An 18,195-nucleotide genomic window follows, 5' to 3' on the forward strand; every position below is an offset into this window, starting at 1 on the left:
TCTCCAGAGGCACAAATTCCCTTCCTCAAAGTGTTTTTCACCTTTCTGCTTCTTTCCTTGGTCTCATCCGCCAGCTCCTTGCATCCCAGACCACAGTTCTCAATCCCTTCCCTGGCATTGCATGTTGCTTCTCCGAATTCTCCCAGCTCTTTCCTTCAAACAGACCTCACAAACATCCTTTTCCCCTTCAGAAGGCATTAGGAAAACACGTGAAGGAAAGCAGAGAAACCAAGTCTAAACAAAAAACAGGGCATTGCAGTGTGAACTTGAGATCACTGACACTTTGCCAGTCTTTCCAGCCTCCACCCTTTCAGCCGAATGCTTCCATTTCAGCTGCAAACTCTTTGGGGCAACAACCTCTTTTTTTACTCTGCCCTTGAAGTGTTTTTTGGGAAGTGATTAAAATCTGGAACGCGCAGGAACACAGATTTTTTTGGAGTACACAAAAGCCCACCATCTCCTCTCAATACTCCATAGGCGGTTTTGTGAATGGTTGCATGTGAAACGCCAGGAGCAAGATCCTGAGCTGAGCAACTGGCTAACTCGGGGCATGGCAGCTCACACACACCATCTGGAGCAAATCATAACAGTTTGGAGCTGAAAACTGCCAACTGGCACAAGCTCAGACCCAGCCCCGAAAGCCACGAGTGCAGCTCTGTCAGCGAAGACCAGGCGGTCGGGGGAACTCCCTTGGCTTGAGCTGGATGCTCTTGGAAAATGGATGTGCTGCAGCAGGGAGCCAGTGGGGCTGTCCACATGCTCCGCTCCAAACCCCAGCAGAGGTTGCTCAGCTCAAAGGTTCCGGCAAACACTGTCATTTGACCTCCAGTCAAGGAACCACCTCCCGTCTTTTACTGAGCGGATGTCTGAAAGCAAGCTTGAAGTGCCAGTCCTCTGGTTAAGTGGCAGGTGAAAGGCTTTCAGGTTGTCTCATGGAAGCTCGTCTTAATGCCGTAGGGGCATATGCACAAGAAACTCTCACAAGTCCTTCCTTACTCATAAGCTGTCCTAGTGTCACGCCTTCCTTGGGCTGAAGGGGCAGAAGAAGGGGAGATGAGGACACGTGGCATGGACTGGCACAGGCTGCCCAGGGAGGGGGTGGAGTCCCCTTCTCTGGAGATCTTCAAGACCCGCCTGGATGCAGTCCTGAGTGATGTGCTCTGGGCAATCCTGCTTTGGCAGGGGAGTTGGGCTAGGTGATCTCTAGAGGTCCCTTCCAACTCTGAAAACTCCGTGATTCTGTGACTGCACGTGGTGGAGGGGGAGCAGCCAGGGTTTGAGGCAGCTAAGGACGAGGGACAGGCGATACGACAGCAGATTGATCTGCCCACAGATAGAGCCATCAGCCTGCCCAGAGCACGCGTTTGCTGACAGGCTGTAGTCACACCTGGCTCTGAACCACAGCCACAACCTCCTCGGCTCTCTCCCCCACCCCAGCCTCTAATTTTCTCCCTCTTTTCAGCCTTCTGCCCTTCCTCTCGCAGTGTGTGTCCGAGCGCTCTCGTGCCCCTCACACGCACCAAAGGCGCAGCAAAATACATGGACCCACTGGCACAGAGCGGCCCCACGCAGACCAGCTCCCACCTCCCCTTTCCTCTCCGGCCGGTACCAAACCCAGCACAACCCCAGCAAGCACAAACACTTTATGGGCAGACCTGTGAGTTACAGTTTTGGGGCACTGACATACAGATGTGTGTGCCCCTCTGCGCTCCTCCACAGCCTCAGAGAGGATTCCCAGCTATCCCAGTAACCATGGCGTCTCAGAGGTGGTAGCACCAGGAGCCTCTGCCCTGGGAAGGGAAGGGACCTTTGCATCCCAGCCTGACGCTGAAGTCCCAGGGCCAGCACCGCTGGGAATCTAGCAATAAACAAACTAGAGTGCAAGGCTTTCTTGTGGCTGCAGCCAAGCATGAACTCCCCTGAAGGCATACACGCGCTCCTTGTAGGGTGCTTGGTGCCTATGGATTGCTTGTGGAAGGTCAGCTATGTAATGGCAGCAAATTAAAGTGGCCGAAGAGAGTTAATAAAGGTTTTGCTGCTGTCAGCGAAGCCCCATCTAATAGATACAGCTCTGCTCTTTACTAACGAGCAACCTTCCCAACTCACACACGACCAGAACTGAACCTCAGCAGCTCCATCAGCCTGTCCTAGCACCCACCCGCCCTGTGGGCTCCCCACAAAGGCTCTGCAAAACCCTCTCAGACTGGCTTTTTATTAGCAAGTTCTCCATTTTCTCCTCCAAGAGCAGCCTCGGTTTTACGTGCTGCTTGAGTTTGTCTAGCTTTTGCATCGTAAATCAGTCATGTATGTCTCCGTCTCTCCTGTAAAGCCCAACCAAGCAGTGCTGTCCCCACAGCCTCCCCCTTCCCACCCTGGGCATCCCGTTGATGTGCAACCACACCACCACCACCACAGTGTCGTCCTCAGCCCGTCACTTTGACCACGTCACTCTTCTTCCTCCATCTCCCCCACTGGGTTCCCTCCGACACGAAACATCAGCTATCCCTCCTCTCGCCCACGTGCCCGTAGCAGCTCTCATCTCTCTCTCAGTTCGGATCTGCAATACTCTCTGCCATCGTTTTTCCCGTTTCATTTTCCTGGCGCTTGGACAAAACACCTCAAGTGCTGACTTGTAACATTTTTTGTTTTATCCCTTCCTAGGAGGACTGCCAGTCATGTCGCACTGACCCACATCGCACAGTTATTTCTGTCAGGCAGAAATATCCTTTTCAAGAAACAAACGCTATTTTCCCCTGCGATCTCAAAATTGATGGGAGTCCAGGTTCCTCCTGGGCAATATCAACTTTATGAGTTACTTACACAACCTCCCTGGTGTGTCAATTGGAGAAAAAAAAAAAAAAAAAAAGAAAAACACAGAAGAGAAAAATCTAATATTTAAGTAGCAAAAAATTCCCAGCCCCCAGTAAAGCCACTTTTTCCACTGTGGGACTGTGTTGGCTCTGCTCTGTTTGCTACAAAGGGTGACCAAGCGCCAGCAAGTGCAACACAGACCCGTGCCAGATCTCCACATGACGAATTATGTCCTTAACAAGGGGGGCCAAAAGACAATAGTGAACTCATGAGATGCCAGATCCTAACCAGCTTTGACAGGACAATAGAAAAATTCATAAATAGAAAAGCAGAATTGCTGGACTGCTTTCAGCTTGTGAGAAAGCGACAGGAGATTTTGAGTGCCCCGACCCCAAAAAGAGAGGAAGTCTGGATCAAGGAGAAGCTTTAAAAGGACTTGACAGAAGATAGCCCTGATCTTCTGATACAGCTCCAGCCTCAGCCAAGGCTGGAAAAGCCAAAGCTTGTGTGGGGCATCTGCCTGAAGCACATTGTGGTGAGCACTCACCACTTTGGTGGGAAGGATGGTTGGGAATCCCATCTCAGATACACGGTGGCATCAGAAGGTTGTTTCTTTGTATTGTATTCGTAACGTTCAGAAACAGGCAAACTACTCCAAAAGCCTCATTCTAAAGAAAAGAATATATCCATCCCCATTCCCCTGCAAACACTGACACAGGCTCTTAGTTCTCCCAGAGAAGCTACATGCTTAGTGCCACCGTGTACGTCATTTTGCCTGTAAAGCCAAGATGATCAAGAAGTATTTGAATTCAGATCTGTCAGAGAGAAGAAATGAAATTCAAACTTCTATAAAAATCCAAACCAAAATAGATCCCACATAGAGGATATTGTCAAGATTTAATTCCTAGTACTCAGTCAGAGAAAACTGCCATGCCCAGTTAAAAAAAGGGAGGTTCCCAGGTGGAACAAAGCATCCAGCTCCACAGGAGGGGAAAAAAAAAAAAAAAAAAAACCACCACAAACAAACAGGTCTTAAATTTATCCTACACGTTAGGTTAAATTTGTCCTACACATTAGGTTCAATTTGACACCCAGGAAAATCTCAAACACCCAAACCCAAGTGCATTAAAGTATTTATCCCTGCCATGGCAACAAAGAAAAAGCTGTGAAACACCTACAGTCTGAGGCACACCCACCAGCTGGAACCAAGCATCAGGACCGTGATGAATTCAGTCATTTTGAGTAAGCGAATTAATGTGCCATGGATGTCATAGCGAGGTGGTCTAAATTTGGAGAGTTAAATACACACGGCGATACATCTTGTGTTCACCTCCACATTAAATTAGAAGCCAATAATTCTTGATCTGTGGCCTTGTATTCAATTTGCTCAGTTAATTTTGTAGCTTAAAAGGCTATTGAATACCTGAGGGAAAGAAAACTACACAGACAAATATAATCTCATCAGACCCTCTGCCCGCTGGCCATAACCGAGGCATTACGCAGCCCGTGCAGCTATTCCTGCTGTGAAGTAAGCTTAGAGCGGGTTAACCGAGCAAAGAGCTGTGTCGTATGCACCCCCCCACACCCAAACCTAAACCCCTTTGCTCTTTGTTCACACCTACTTCACCCTTTTAAGCAACATCCTCCTTAAGGGAAGCTCGGAAATACCTGCTGCAGAGAGACGGGGTTAGAAAATCTGACATCTGTGTTGCTGCGCTTCTGGGCATCACCAAGGCGAGATACCAAGAAGCTGCTCAGGATGAGTAGGCTCCAGCACCCTGTGTAGACACAGCTGGCACGGAGGTTTCCGTGACACGCTCTCATTGTCTCCGTATCCTGGGTACTGCCAGCAGCTCCCAGGTTGGGAGCGATACAGGACTTAATGGACCGGTCCCAGCAGTTCCAGCAGGGAGCCGGGCACCTACGCCGCAGCAAACCTAGACCTACACCGCTTCCCTCTGGTCATCCACGGTCTCTCGCACAGCAAGAAACCGGCCCCAGCTCTCGTGACACCGCATGAGTGCTTTACCTACTGGGCCACCATTTCTGCTCAGGGAACACTAGGCATGTTTCCCAACCGAGTAAACTTGAACCCTTAGCACAAGGGAGAGAAAAAGAGGCAGCTCCCACCGGGCTTGGGGTGAATTCTTGGCAGTGGCTGTGTTTCTCATCGCCAATGCAGCCACAGCTAATGTTTCCTTTAGTGAGTTATCTTTACAGCCAGGAAGTGGGTCTTTCCATCTGGACAGTGTCAGTCTTTTGGCTGATTCTGCCCAAATGTTAACAAATCCCTGCTGCTGCCTTTATTTCCCCTCCTCAGGGATACTTGGAATTTTTATTTTTCTTTGTAACCACTGAAGAATACATATTTCACAGAGTCCCGTGATCTTGTAAAAGGACTAACAGAAAAAGAAAATCCCACTGGGTCACAGGGTTATCTGTTTAGTCTAAAAAAAAAAAAAAAATAAGCATAATGCAAACCACAAAAACCAGAGGTTGAACAAGAAACTTGCGGGGCCTTAAGGGAAGAAAGACTCATTTACCAAATGGATTTCACAGAGAAATCCCACGAGAGAAAACAGACATAACTAGATATAAACATATTTGCACAAACAACGTGAAGGTCCTGCTACGAATGGACATTTATACAGTTTGCAGAGAGTGAGATGGGAGAGGCTTATGGGCTGAGCTGCCTCGAGAGAGTAAAAGCCACACCATCCTGAGAGGAACTCAGGCAGAGGCTTCCCCCCTCTGCTTTATCCACAGGAGGCACGCAGGAGCCACCGTGGGACGAACAATTCTCTGGGTCTCACACAGCCTCAGCAAATACCACCCATCACGTTCTGCAAGACGAGACAGCTGAGCGAAGCAATGCAGTGCTCAATCAGGGATGATATTCCTTCCTATCAGCGCTCACACAACTCAGACAGAAATGTCTTCTCCACCAACAGCGGGCTGTTCTCTAGGGACTTTCTCCTGGTCTCATCACAAGCGTGTACAGCATGGGCACACCCAACACCTTCCTTAGGTCAGGCACTTTATATCTCCTGTGGCAAGAAAAGTTCATCCCATTTTATCCCACTGCAGTTCTCAACATCCATTCTCTTCTCCTCAATATGGGTACGGATCCAGAAGAGCAAGGATGGAAGCACACAGGCATCATGCTCCTCCCGGCAGGGCTGGGGCAGCAGGAGGGCAGCACTGTAGGACCACGCTGCTGGTAGCACCACAGCTCCTTTGGGTTGAGAGGAGAAGCAGGTGTGCTTGAAAGCTACAAGTGATCACACTAATTAGGGATGTGCGAACTGCCTTCACTGTCAACCACAACTCAGCTCCTTCAGAGCAGGGCACTGAGTATTCACACCCACAGCCCATCGCTGCAGCTATTTCTTTCCCACCCTGGAGGACCCGAGGTGCTAACTCAGGAGGTCACACAAAGGCAGAAGAGCCAAACTTTTTTTAAAAGTTGAGAAAAACTGCTCTGGTATAACTCACATCAGGTGCTAGCCTTTGCCATGAGCATCTGTGAGAAGTTTTCATCTCCCCCACATGAGAATCATTTGGTTAAATGACAGCTAATCAGCCTCCTCTTAAGTCTTCCATCCCTGCTGCCTCCTTCCATTGGTGTCCCTCAATATTCAGAAGATAGCCTCCACCCCCTGCCTCTCTTACACTAAGTGGAAACAGCAACTCTCCAAAAGGGAGATTTAACAGGGCTGAGAAGTATCCTCAGGTTACAAGGCAACGACCATGAGGCCTCTTTTCCCTCAGTCTTTCCTACTTTGTCCATTAAAAAAAAAAAAAAAAGGCTGTGCAAAACAGTAGTGCTTTGCTCTGGCTCCTGCAAAAATGGTCAGAGAGAACCAATTCTTAAGCAGTACCATTTCAGAGTGACCCAAGAATATTTTATTTTCTCCTCCTTGCTGGACTTAAAAATGTGAACGGTTCATGTGTCTCAGATACAATGCAAAGAGCAAAACTCTTGGGGAACTTTGTCAAAGGCAAGCAAAGGATTAGACTCCAAAGGATCAGACCCCATGAGACCAGCTGGAGAAGTTTCTCTTTTATCTCCCAACCCAACAGTTCGAGAGCTCGCCTGAGAGATGGTTCCATACAAATGCATACATGTTTCACACAAGGTGGAACCCTTCGCAGGATCCCCTCCCATGGGATCCCCATCAAAACAGCTTTTACTCTGGGGGGCAAGGGAACAGCCTTTGGGCAAAAGAGTAAATTACAAAGATGCATTGTTCTCCAAGCCGTCGGCAAGTCCTTAAATCGCTGGATGAGAGGTGAACATTGCTCAGTCCAACCCCGAGTTTCAGTCCAGCTGAACCAAACCATTTCAGAAATGTCAAGAAATGTCCATCGTCAGAGCAAATTTGTGAAAAGTTTAGTTATTCTCCAACTACGTATTTCTCCAGTGAAAAATGACTCAACATGGGCAAAATATCTATTTTTAAGTCAAGTTCATCTTCTCCACAAAAAATATTCTGTTCAAGACAGGACCTAAGAGGGCAGGTAGTTGCTATGCAACCCCCAACAGAGGATGGCAAGTCAGAAGGGTGCTTTCACAGAATTAAGATCTTTATAAAGTCAAACCAATCTCATAAAGTGTTATTTTCACTGTTGCATGTTCTATTTAATAATCATAAAAATCTGGCAAATAAACCCAAATAATGAAGAGAGGATGTTTCTTGGAGCAGATGAGCCAGGATGTTTAACTAGGGAAATTCTGTCTTTATGGAGAAATAGCTATATTTTCACAAGATAAGAACTGTGCCTTTTTAAAGGAAAAAATACTAAATGGCCAAGAGGACTCTCTTGCCAAGTTGGAGCGCTTTACAGCCCCTCTCTGAGCACAGGGCAGGCAGCACTGCTCATTCTCCCTTGGCCAGTGCAGCCCAGCGTTTGTGGTTGTGTAACCCTAAAAACACATTCCTGTTGCACTGATGGTGCACTGAAAGCACTGCGGGTTGTTTTCGCGAGTGGAAGCTGGTAGCCCAGCCAGACTTCAACATCAAGGAACATAGTACAGGTTGGGAGCTGACCTCCTGGAGAGCAGCTCTATGGAAAGGGACCTGGGAGTCCTGGTGGACAACAGGATAACCACGAGCCAGCAATGTGCCCTGGTGGCCAAGAAGGCCGATGGCATCCTGGGGTGCATCAAGAAGAGTGTGGCCAGCCGGTCAAGGGAGGACATCCTTCCCCTCTACTCTGCCCCGGTGAGGCCACATCTGGAGTATTGTGTCCAGTTCTGGGCTCTCCGCTTCAAGAAGAACAGGGAACTGCTGGAGAGGGTCCGGCAAAGGGCTATGATGATTAGGGGATTAGAGCATCTCTCTTACGAGGAAAGGCTGAGGGACTTGGATCTTTTTAGTCTAGCAAAAAGACTGCGGGGGGATCTTATCAATACTTATAAATACTTAAAGGGAGGGTGCCAGGGAGATGGGAACAGCCTCTTTTCAGTGGTGCCCAGTGGTAGAACATGAGGTAACGGGCACAAACTTGAACATAGGAAGTTCCATCTTAACATGAGGAGGAACTTCTTTCCTTTGAGGGTGGCAGAGCACTGGCACAGGCTGCCCAGAGAGGTGGTGGAGTCTCCCACACTGGAGACATTCAAAACCCACCTGGACGCCGTCCTGTGCAACTGCTGTAGGTGCCCCTGCTCTGGCAGGGGGGTTGGACTGGGTGATCTCCAGAGGTCCCTTCCAACCCTGACCATTCTGTGATTCGGTGCAAATACCCAGCGCAGTTCAGCAGAAACAGAGCTTTTGGTCATGGTGTGCTTTTATACCCTAATGGGTTTGCTTAGTAAAGTAGCTGCTGTCTTCCCTGTAGGGGAGGACACCCGTCAGAGGTAAGGCAATTCTTCTGCCTCCACAGAGCACCGGGAAATTTTTACATGCAACATAAGTCATGCCTCCCCCTTTCAGGGAGCTTGTGGTGCCCAAGTCCACCTGTAGCTTCCCAGCTCCACCTGACCCTGCTTTGCAGAGCTTTCGGACAAGGTTACAGCAGAGCACTGAACACCGTACCTTCACCTAACAAACCCTCAGGGAACCCATACAGACTGGTGCAGACTCACGGAAATAAGAAGAATACGCGTGTTTAAAATAACAACAACAACAGAAAAAGAAACGATAAAAAGCAGAGTGGCTAGTGACATGGCAGTGAGGTCCACCTCTCCAAAGAGCTAAGAATCAGTCACCGGCACATAAATATTCCCCCAGATTTACTCCAACTAGGTGGACAACACTCCTGGACTCATCCTGGGGCATTCTGCACAAGCAATGATGGAGGGACATCGGGCAGTCACTGCTGTGCAGTGGAAACGGGACCACTGAAGAACTGCAGCAATGAGGCACCTCATGCATCTCCAGACGCTGTTCTGAACCCAAGCTGCCCTGTCAGGCAAGGTCCTTCCACACAGTTTACTCTCATTTCAGGGTCAAAACTATATTTACTCTTTCCTGAGCATTTCTGTGGTATCTCTATGCTGAGTCCGGGCTCTTAACTTTAACTGCTTTTCTTATTCCCTTCCATGAATCACAGATATCTCTTCTCTGTCATTTCAGCAGCCAGGCGCAACATGGCAGCTGTAGACATGACAGTTACTAGAAGGAATTCAGACTGATTTTGTGACGGGCTGACCCATATTATTCATATCCCGAAGCAACATAACCTCCCTCAGGAAATGCTGTCGGGGAAGGAGAAAAATTCCGCCAGCTCCAGCTTTTTAGCTCTCCAAGCAGCATACCCACAGTGATCCTAATGATAATCCCTGAATAGATAAGTCGCTAATGGGCAGTGAGAAAGATGATAACGGGATGCAAAATGGCTAAAAATACGCAGAAGCTTTTGGTGTTATCACTTCGTAAGACACCGCAATCGTGCCACTTCCGTAGGTGCTTTCAGCCAGGTAGGAGAAGGGGGTTGCTCATCTGATGCAGATGCCTAACCTGTAGCTCAAACTGCCCGTCTCAGAAAAGGAGAAGTTTGCTGGTTTCTAATCATCCTCCAAGGCAGACTAACGCGCTATTCCTACCAGTCCATCGTGATGGAGTAAGTCAAAAGCCCCAGCCAGGTCCCACCCAAGCCAGGAGTTGTTGTTCTCCAGCTCCGAACAATGCAAGCCCTTTGCCAGCTTCCTCCTCCAACACAAAGAGAGGCAAAGAAGGTCCCAACGCAAACGCCGTTGGCACCAGCCACGCCGTCTGGCCAGCGGCAGACAAAAACCCCTCCGCCGCCGTACCGGCTGCGGTACGATTGTGTACCTTATCAGGGGTTTTCCCCACAACTCCAATACACGGAGACGCGTGTGCGCACTTGCCAAAAATAGCAGCTGTGTTTTAAATAAGGGCAAAGCCCACGGCATCCTGGAGGTGCACATGGCAAGCAGCAAGGGAGAGCAAGTCTGAGGTCCAAGGGCCAATTTGAAGACGCCAAGCGCTTTCCAAGAGAAATTAGAAGGGCACCTCCCAGTCCAGCCCACCAGGCAAAGCTGGGATTTTTCTTTACCCATCTGACACTGGACCCTGAACAATGGCCTCTATTATTATTTGGTTGATGGCGACTGTAACCTTTTGTGCCAGACATTGGTGACGCACCCTCTGCGCCAGAGTCTGCCATAAATAAGTATTTGGACCAAGACTGCACTTTCCCCTCCTCCCGATTTTGGAAAAAAAAATAGGAAAAAAATTGTTTAGGAGTGGGAACACAGAGACACGGTTCTTTGCTTTTGTCTAGTGTTTCCCCAGAAGAATCAGCAACTGAGTCCTGGGTCAGCCCAGCATCACCACGAGCCTGTCGCTCTTTTCTGTTGTCTCTGGGAGAAGGTGAAGTGTTAAAAGTGCAGAAACTGGGGAGAATAGGAGAGCGCTCCGTGCAGAACACAAAAGAAGCCAACCCACAAACCTGCGCATCGGCATCAACACTTGCAGCAGCAAAGAAAACCACCACGTACAATTACGGCAGGTAATCTTCTTTTCAGGTTTGAAACAATTTGTCCTGGGATGGAAGATGGGAAGCACAACCACTCACCCAGTAAACAACATACAGCATGGAACGGCTGCGGGGAGGGAAGGGAGGCTATAATAATCGTATTCCTATTCGGCAAACCGTACCACTCACATGCTAATATTCCCACAGACTTCAGGATGTCGATGCAGGGGAGTTGGGAAGTTTTTTTCCCTGCAAGGTTCTCAGAGGAGAAAACACAGAAGAAAGGAAGAAGACTCAGCCCAGCCTGGAATACAGCTCTGAGAGCTGCTCCCAGATGGGTTCCCAAACCTCCCAACAGGACCCTGTTGTGCATTATCAGCAAGGCACAACTTTCCATGTACATTAATGAGAAACACTGCTGTGCTACCAATTTGTCTGGCTTGGTGTTGGCAGTATTTCTAGGTTGGAAATCCCATAGTTCACATAACTGGTCTATTCACCCCGCTGCTTAATCTGTCTTCGCTTGAGGAGATGAACTCCATATATAAACAGGCAGCGCTGTATATAAACAGCCCCCAGGCCCGCAGACAGCAAGAATTAAGCATTGCTCCGTGTGTATATGTGTACATGCATATGCGTGTGTCTGGGAAAGAGGCTGTTATTTGTTTGTTTATTATAGTATTCTAAATTGTAAATGCAGAGTTATCCAAAGCTCAGGCCAGGCTCCAACCTCAGAGATAAGCCCTGACCAGAGAAGGGCACAGGGGTAGACTCACAGGCGACAGGATACTCCGCCGTTTGTTGTGGTTGGCAGGTTAGTAGGGACTTCACTCTTTCTAAAATAAAATTAGGGGGAAAAACAACTAAAACTGTCCTGATTTCTAGAACAGAAGATTAAGAGGTGCGTGGACCAGAGGAGACTGCGTTGGCTGGTGGGCAGGGGATGAACCGGCATCCCACATGAGCGAGACTCAGCCCGCTCCCGGGGTCCCATCCGTCTCAGACCCAGGAACTCAGCTCCTTGGTGCTGAGCCACCCCAGAAAACACACGTTCCCCACGCACAGCCCACGGTATGACACCGCTCACAGGGCCCGGGCTGTTTCTTATAAAGAAATGACAACCGGGAAGATCATGTTTTCCTGCTCATTCTTTATAGGATTTGCTAACTTAAATGAAAACAAATCTCCTCCGATTCCTTGAGATTTTTCTCATGCTTTTTGGTGGTGGTTTAATTCTTTTCACAGTGTTAACACTGGCTTCTCTCAAAAGTGTCAGAGTCTATCAATAAAGAGGGAAAAAATCCAAAATAAAAAGCAACCAACTAAAAACCTTAAAAGAGGGGAGACGGAATTCCCACATGCGTCACCGAGCAAAACCCCCCCGAGTTGTCAGGCACTAAGCGTGGCTGGCCCAGCGGTCCCTGGCTGCGGGACGGGGCGCGCGCCTGCGGCAGGGCTGGTTTGGGCAGAAGGAGCAGAGCAGACCATGTGCCTGCAACACGCACGGACACCGTGAACACCTCCGCCTCCGAGGTGGGAAGGGCAAGCCCCTGGAATAAGAAAGGGTCGAGGCAAGCGTGTGACTTGGGGTCCAAATGGCGGATGCTCTGCACAAATCCTGCCGCTTCTCCTCCGGCTCAACTCGGCTAGGGGCAGGAGGAGAGCTCAGAGGCAGAAGTTCATGGACAGTGCCCTTTGAGACTCACCCACATTGCACTTTTTTCCTGAATAAAGACTGGGAGGGGAAACGAAAGGAACGAGAAACTCCAAATTTGGCTATTTTAAATACTCCATATTTTGGAGGAGGGGTTATCACAGGCAGCATCCACTATACCAACACAACTCCTCCGAGAAAAGCAGTGGGTAGAAAACTCTGGTCTCCAGCTGATTACTATTCTGGGGACAGAAAAGGACACACAAAAAAAAAAATGGAAAGAAAGAAAAAAAGTGTGATGCCTGGGTGGGCAAGCAAAGGTTTTAAATTCACAGCCTACCCTGTATCATCGCATGTTGCATTTCACTGGGCTCAGCCCCTGCTGGCTGCGACCAGATAACGAATTCATCAAAAAGAAATAAATTTAGTTGGAGATATTATGTTTATCCTGCATCCAAGCTAATCACCGAGCGCACGGCATGTACTGTGCTCTTACTGATTTGTTCCCAAGTGTCTCCAAACAGCCTTCAACAAAACAAGAAGGGAATAAAGAGAACCCGGGGAGATGACAGAATGAATAAATTAGGCACACGTGGCCTCCTGTATTCATCTCCTTGTTTCTTCCTGAAAGGAACAGAAGCTGTGCTGTTACCTAAGCCCGTCCCCACAACAAGGAGGCGTATGGTTGGAGCAGGTGCTTGCAGGCTTTGGGCGTGCTGTGGGAGGTACGCAGCGAGAAGAGTGCCTTGAACCTCTCTCCGAAACACAGACAGCTGGCCCGCCTCCAAGTGTATCCCTGCATCCTTAGGAGAGCTGCTTTTGTAAGCACGCGGGCTAAAACCCAAGCGTTGGGTCTATGTACGTGCATACCACGCACCCTCGTGAAGCGGAAGGAGCCGTGCCCTCAGCCAGGGCTTCGGCACACGGTGCCCAGCACCTCTGCGGTCCCTGTGCCTTCTACCCCCCGGTGGAAGTCTCCATCAGCTACAGAAAAGCTGCAAGAACTCATTCTGGAAAACGCATCCCTGGGCAAGTGCTCCTAAAACAAGGACTTTGCCTTTCAAAGAGAGTGGATGTATCTAGGCTACGCCTGGAAAGCAACCAAGGTGAAGAGAGCTTTTGGAGGAGGTCACCATTCTGGCAGTCAGAAAGAAATTCTGGCAAATTCCGGACACGCTTTTGCTGGCAATTCAGGGGCTAATGGAAGCACCCAGCTGAGGAAAGCATTATTATTTTTTTTTCTTCAAAATTTGAGCTTTCTTAACAGAGCTTATTGTCCCAAATTTGAAAAGGATTTCTTTCATGCTCTTCTGCAGACAGAAGCCTACAGAAGAGCTCCAGAAAGGACACGCTCACCGTCGCAGCAGAATTGTACATGGTTTCTCTTGATCTAGGAACAGTGGGGGGGAAAAAAGTCCCTCTGCTTTATGAATCACATTTTAATGGCCTGCAAGGCAGAGACTTTCAGAAACCACACACATCTATCTCCTTTTATGCAGCACGTGACAAGGCACTGGACCAACACTTGTTTGTCACTTTTACAGTTGCTGTGTCTTAACACAAAACTCAGTATAAACCACGAAGATTAAGTGCCCTAACCAATGAACCATGGCCCCGCTGTGTTCTCCAAGTTTCTTACCACGTCCATCACCTGAAAGCCAGTAAGGCTCTTCTGCAGCAGGATGCTCATCAGGAGGGAGGGATACGAGAATGACTGAAATCAATCACAACCAGTTCATTCCCAAGTGTCTCCAAACAGCCTTCAACAAAACACAAATGAAATAAAGAGAACCTGGAGATGACGGAGTGAAGAAATGGGGCCCAGGTGGACCCCTGCATCCATCTCCCTGCTCTGTCCCCCAGGATGGGGAGGCTGCACCCATACCTGCACGGTTAGAGCGGGTGCCTGCAGGCTTTAGGTGCATTTTGGGTGACAGATAGCAAAACCAGAGACCCCTGAACCTCTCAGAAATGCAAATATCTGACCTGACCCGAACGTACTACAGGAAAATCCTCTTGGTCCTAATAAAGCGTGGAGTAACCGGCACATCGCAAAGACAAACTGGGCTTAGTTGGTTTTAAACCGTACTTACTCGGACAAGATCTAAGCATCAGCAATTTCCTTGCAGGAGCCCAGAGCATGCTGGAGAAGTTGAAGAGCCCAGAGGCCACAGCCTGACAAAATATCACCTCGTTTGCTAGGAAGCTCACCCAGCTTAAGAAAAGCTGGCCCTGGCCCAGAAAGCATCCTGCTCAGAGCTAGACCTTTCCACGACTTGCGGCGCAGCCAGAGCTCCGGGCAGTGCCGGGGGCGGAAAACGGGCAGAGGTAGCCCAGGCTTTCTGCAGAAGCCAAAAAATTGCATGTGCCAACCTTGCCGGCCCAACCAGTGGGGGGAAAGTGCAGGTTTTTGCCCCAAGGACTGACAGCTGTTACAAAGGAGGGTCTAGAAAGCCAGCAACCCGAATTGACGGAGCGCCAGTTTCGGTAAACCCCGGCAGCGGCGCTGCAGTCGGTCGAGGTGCATCAGCCTACCAGGAGGGGTTCAATTCAGATTCATTACTCAGCTTCGGGTGCAGCACGTCCTGTTCGGAACGTAAACAGCGACTTGTACAGTCTGCCTAGACCCTTTCATCACGGGACATTTCAGAGCTCCGGGAGGATTCTTTTACCCCCCCCTGCCCTCCCCCAGCACAAGGCAGTCGCTACCGGAGCAGAAGGCATCAGCTGCTCTAACAGCACACAGGCCAACTGCCAATGGAGAAAGCTGTAAAAAGCAGGAGAAACTACACAGTTTTTCTCTCCAGACTCACAAAAAAAAAGTCACTAAAATTTGTGCAGAACGCCAAGGCCTTACAGCTACCATGAGAAGAGATGCCAGGGGTTTTCAGTACCTTTTTTGCCATTGTTACCTGACTATTCTGTACCTTCTTTGACATGGATTGCACGTACTCCCAACACAACGGATTACCACTGCGCCAAACACCTGGACATGTTAATTACAGAGTTTTAGGGCAGATTTGGCATTCCTACCTTGCAAGCTGCTGTACTTCCCTCTCTTTGCTTCATTCCTCAGAGACATTGTGCCGTACATGCCCAGAGACCTTCCTCGGTTGCTTATCTCCAGAGGGCTGCTTCCATCAGAGATGCCGAGGAACCCCCCGATGCTCTCGCACCCGCTCTCCAAGGAGTGGTTCGGAGCCCGGCAGCAGGTCCTGGCTCTGGTTTCAGCTCTCGGACACTGAAGCACCTTCCCAGGGGCTGAGCAGGCATCGGTCCTGCCTTGGCATCTCAGCCTCCGGCAGGGAAACCCCACACCAGGAGCGAGAAGGGGATCGAATGCCCAGTGGAAGGCTGCGGCACCTGCCTGCCGTATGGGCACGGAGGGATTAATTACAGCTGCGCCAGGTGTCTGAGTACTCATAACCCGAGCCAGGACACTGGCGAGCGGGTCTCTGCACTGGGGGGGGCCATCAATTATGCAAAGAGGTACATAGTTAGTGTAGTTTGACTCACCCATGGGGTCATTAATTCTCTATCTCATTAACTCCAGTTGAATGTCTGCCGATAGCTAATTCATATCCCTTGAGATCCCTCCTCTGGGCTCCTTCTCATCTGTTTATCTAAAAACATTTGGCAAGTACTACGAGATTTAGAGAAGCAGAACTTCCATTTTACAAGTGGGGAAACGGAGGCATCTTTTTTCCACAAGCAACTTCCGTTATTTCACAAAAAACAACCCCCCAGAAGCCAGGATCTACAGCAAGCACTGTCAGCCTGAATGACCACACTCTGCTCACGGGACGACCCGGGCTTGGCACGCAGCAGTAGGCAGGAAAGGAGAAGCAAGCTGTGAACCACGTAGCAGTTCTGGAGTGAACCAGCTTTAAACCATCACCACAGGAGAGAATGCATCCCCACGCTGTGTCAGCTGAACGTCTCTAATAATTAATAGGCAACAGGAGATAGAGGTGTTTTTCAGTGCAAGATATCATCTGACACAGCAATCTTGGAAATGAAGGTTTCCTCCTCACAGTGGTTTTCCTCATGAGGCCTTAAGGACCCCAGAATTTCATACTGACAGCATCCAAGCCAGGCTTCACCCCGTGTCCTGTGTTATTTTGTTGCGGGTATTGGCCAGGAGACCAGCAAGATGCTTTTGGTGGCCTTTGGTACCAGGGAAGAACAGAGACATTTCGTACTGGCAACTGTGCAGTTAGCCAGTGGAGTTCCAGTTATAAGAACTTAGTTCCAGCTATAAGAAGAACTCTCTGTAGCCTTTCCATCATACCATTAAGAAACTTCTTATTCTTAACACTGAACAACTAGATGTTGTTTCCGCAATGGCTGTGCTATGAATAGCAGGTTTTGGGTTTGTGTTTGGTTTTAGTTTGTTTGGGGGATATTTTGTTTGTTTGTTTGTTTGTTTGTTTGTTTTTAAATACAAACCAACTTTCCAGATGTACTTAGAGACGTTACTCAAGAACCAGACTTCATAGTGCCTCAGGAGGACTGGATCCGATCCCAGCTGCAGCACCAATTCCCTCTGACCTGAGGCAGTTCGCCTAACTTGCTGCTGCTCACAGCGAGACCTTTACAGGTCTCAGTGGTGTTGTGAAGGTTAATTATCTGAGGCCATATGTGTTTGGAAAGACATCTACGTGTCAACTGTTAAGCACAACAGGATTGTTTAGACATCAGCTTTTAAGAACAGGTTTAGATGTTACTATCATGTCAGTGAAGAATATTCTGAGAAAATGTGTTTAAAAAAAAAAAAAATCTTAACTGAGATTCTTAAAAGCATAAGTTACACTTTTCTCTAATTCCTATGGACATACTCACCAGGCAGATAAGCAGCAATGCAAAGAAACTCAAAAGGAAAAGCAACAGGCATATAGTGAATAAGACATACATAAAAATAAACAAACCAAAACCAACACACACCAAAAACTTATCCACAGGTGGCTGCAATGTTCCAGAAACACTGTGAGTGTCTGCCTGGTATCCTACTCCAGGAGCGATGGTCCTGCTGCTGCTTCTTTACAGCCTCTGCTTATAGAGGCGGAAGGAGTATTGCTATTGATTTCGGTGGGTCAAGAAACTCCTACAGATTGGGGACCGTTTGCTAGTCATCCTGTACTCTGATAAATGAACATTCTGCAGAAATAAGCCCATGCAGGCTCATTCAGCTCCAAGTGGGCAAAAGAGTGTTTCCCCCCAAAAATCAGCATCATAATTAATAACTAAACTACTTGGGTTGCAGTCTTGGAGCTTTTGGTCCTCTGAGTAGTGCTTCAAACTGAAAGAAATGGGTTCGCTTTTGTGTACGCATGTGGCACTCCAGCACCTCTTTGCTAGAGCAAAGTGCAGCGACGCACCACTGCCCAGGACAGTCAGACCCTACGTTGCTTACTCCAATAACGACGATTACAGAGATGTCACAACTAAAGTGGGATCGGCCTTCAAAAGTAAGGGAAAAAGAAAATGTGTGCGCGTTTCTGGTTTCACGTAGCTGTACAGCCAAGGCAAGAGCTGAGCTCCTGCTCGACAGCTCCTGGGCTACGCCGTGCCCTACCATAGGTGGCAGCATCTTTTCCCAGGCCAGGCACGGCTAGCAGATACGTCTCCCCTCCTCTCTTCCCCTCTCCATCCACAAATATTCATCCCCCTTCCTCTCTTCCCCTCCCCATCCACCCTGCCCAACTGATGACCAGCACGGCTTTTCGTCCTCTCTTAATTTGCTGTCTCGCTTCGTTCCACCCTGCCAAGTGCTGTGCTGGTTT

General features: G+C 48.9%; 1 protein-coding gene across 1 annotated transcript in view; it reads right to left on the reverse strand.

Moving 5' to 3' along the window:
* Nucleotides 1–15,506, reverse strand: part of NEURL1B (neuralized E3 ubiquitin protein ligase 1B) — a gene marked incomplete at both ends in the record, with an annotated part of 97,254 nt that extends 81,748 nt beyond the window's left edge. Inside the window, one exon of the mRNA XM_082490058.1 lies at nt 15,446–15,506. Coding sequence (XP_082346184.1) covers nt 15,446–15,506 — 61 coding nt within the window. The remainder of the gene's footprint in view (nt 1–15,445) is intronic.
* Between the last annotated feature and the right edge of the window lie 2,689 nt (nt 15,507–18,195).

This window comes from Vanellus vanellus (assembly GCF_965231255.1).
Source record: "Vanellus vanellus genome assembly, chromosome: 13".
Lineage (NCBI taxonomy): Eukaryota > Metazoa > Chordata > Aves > Charadriiformes > Charadriidae > Vanellus > Vanellus vanellus.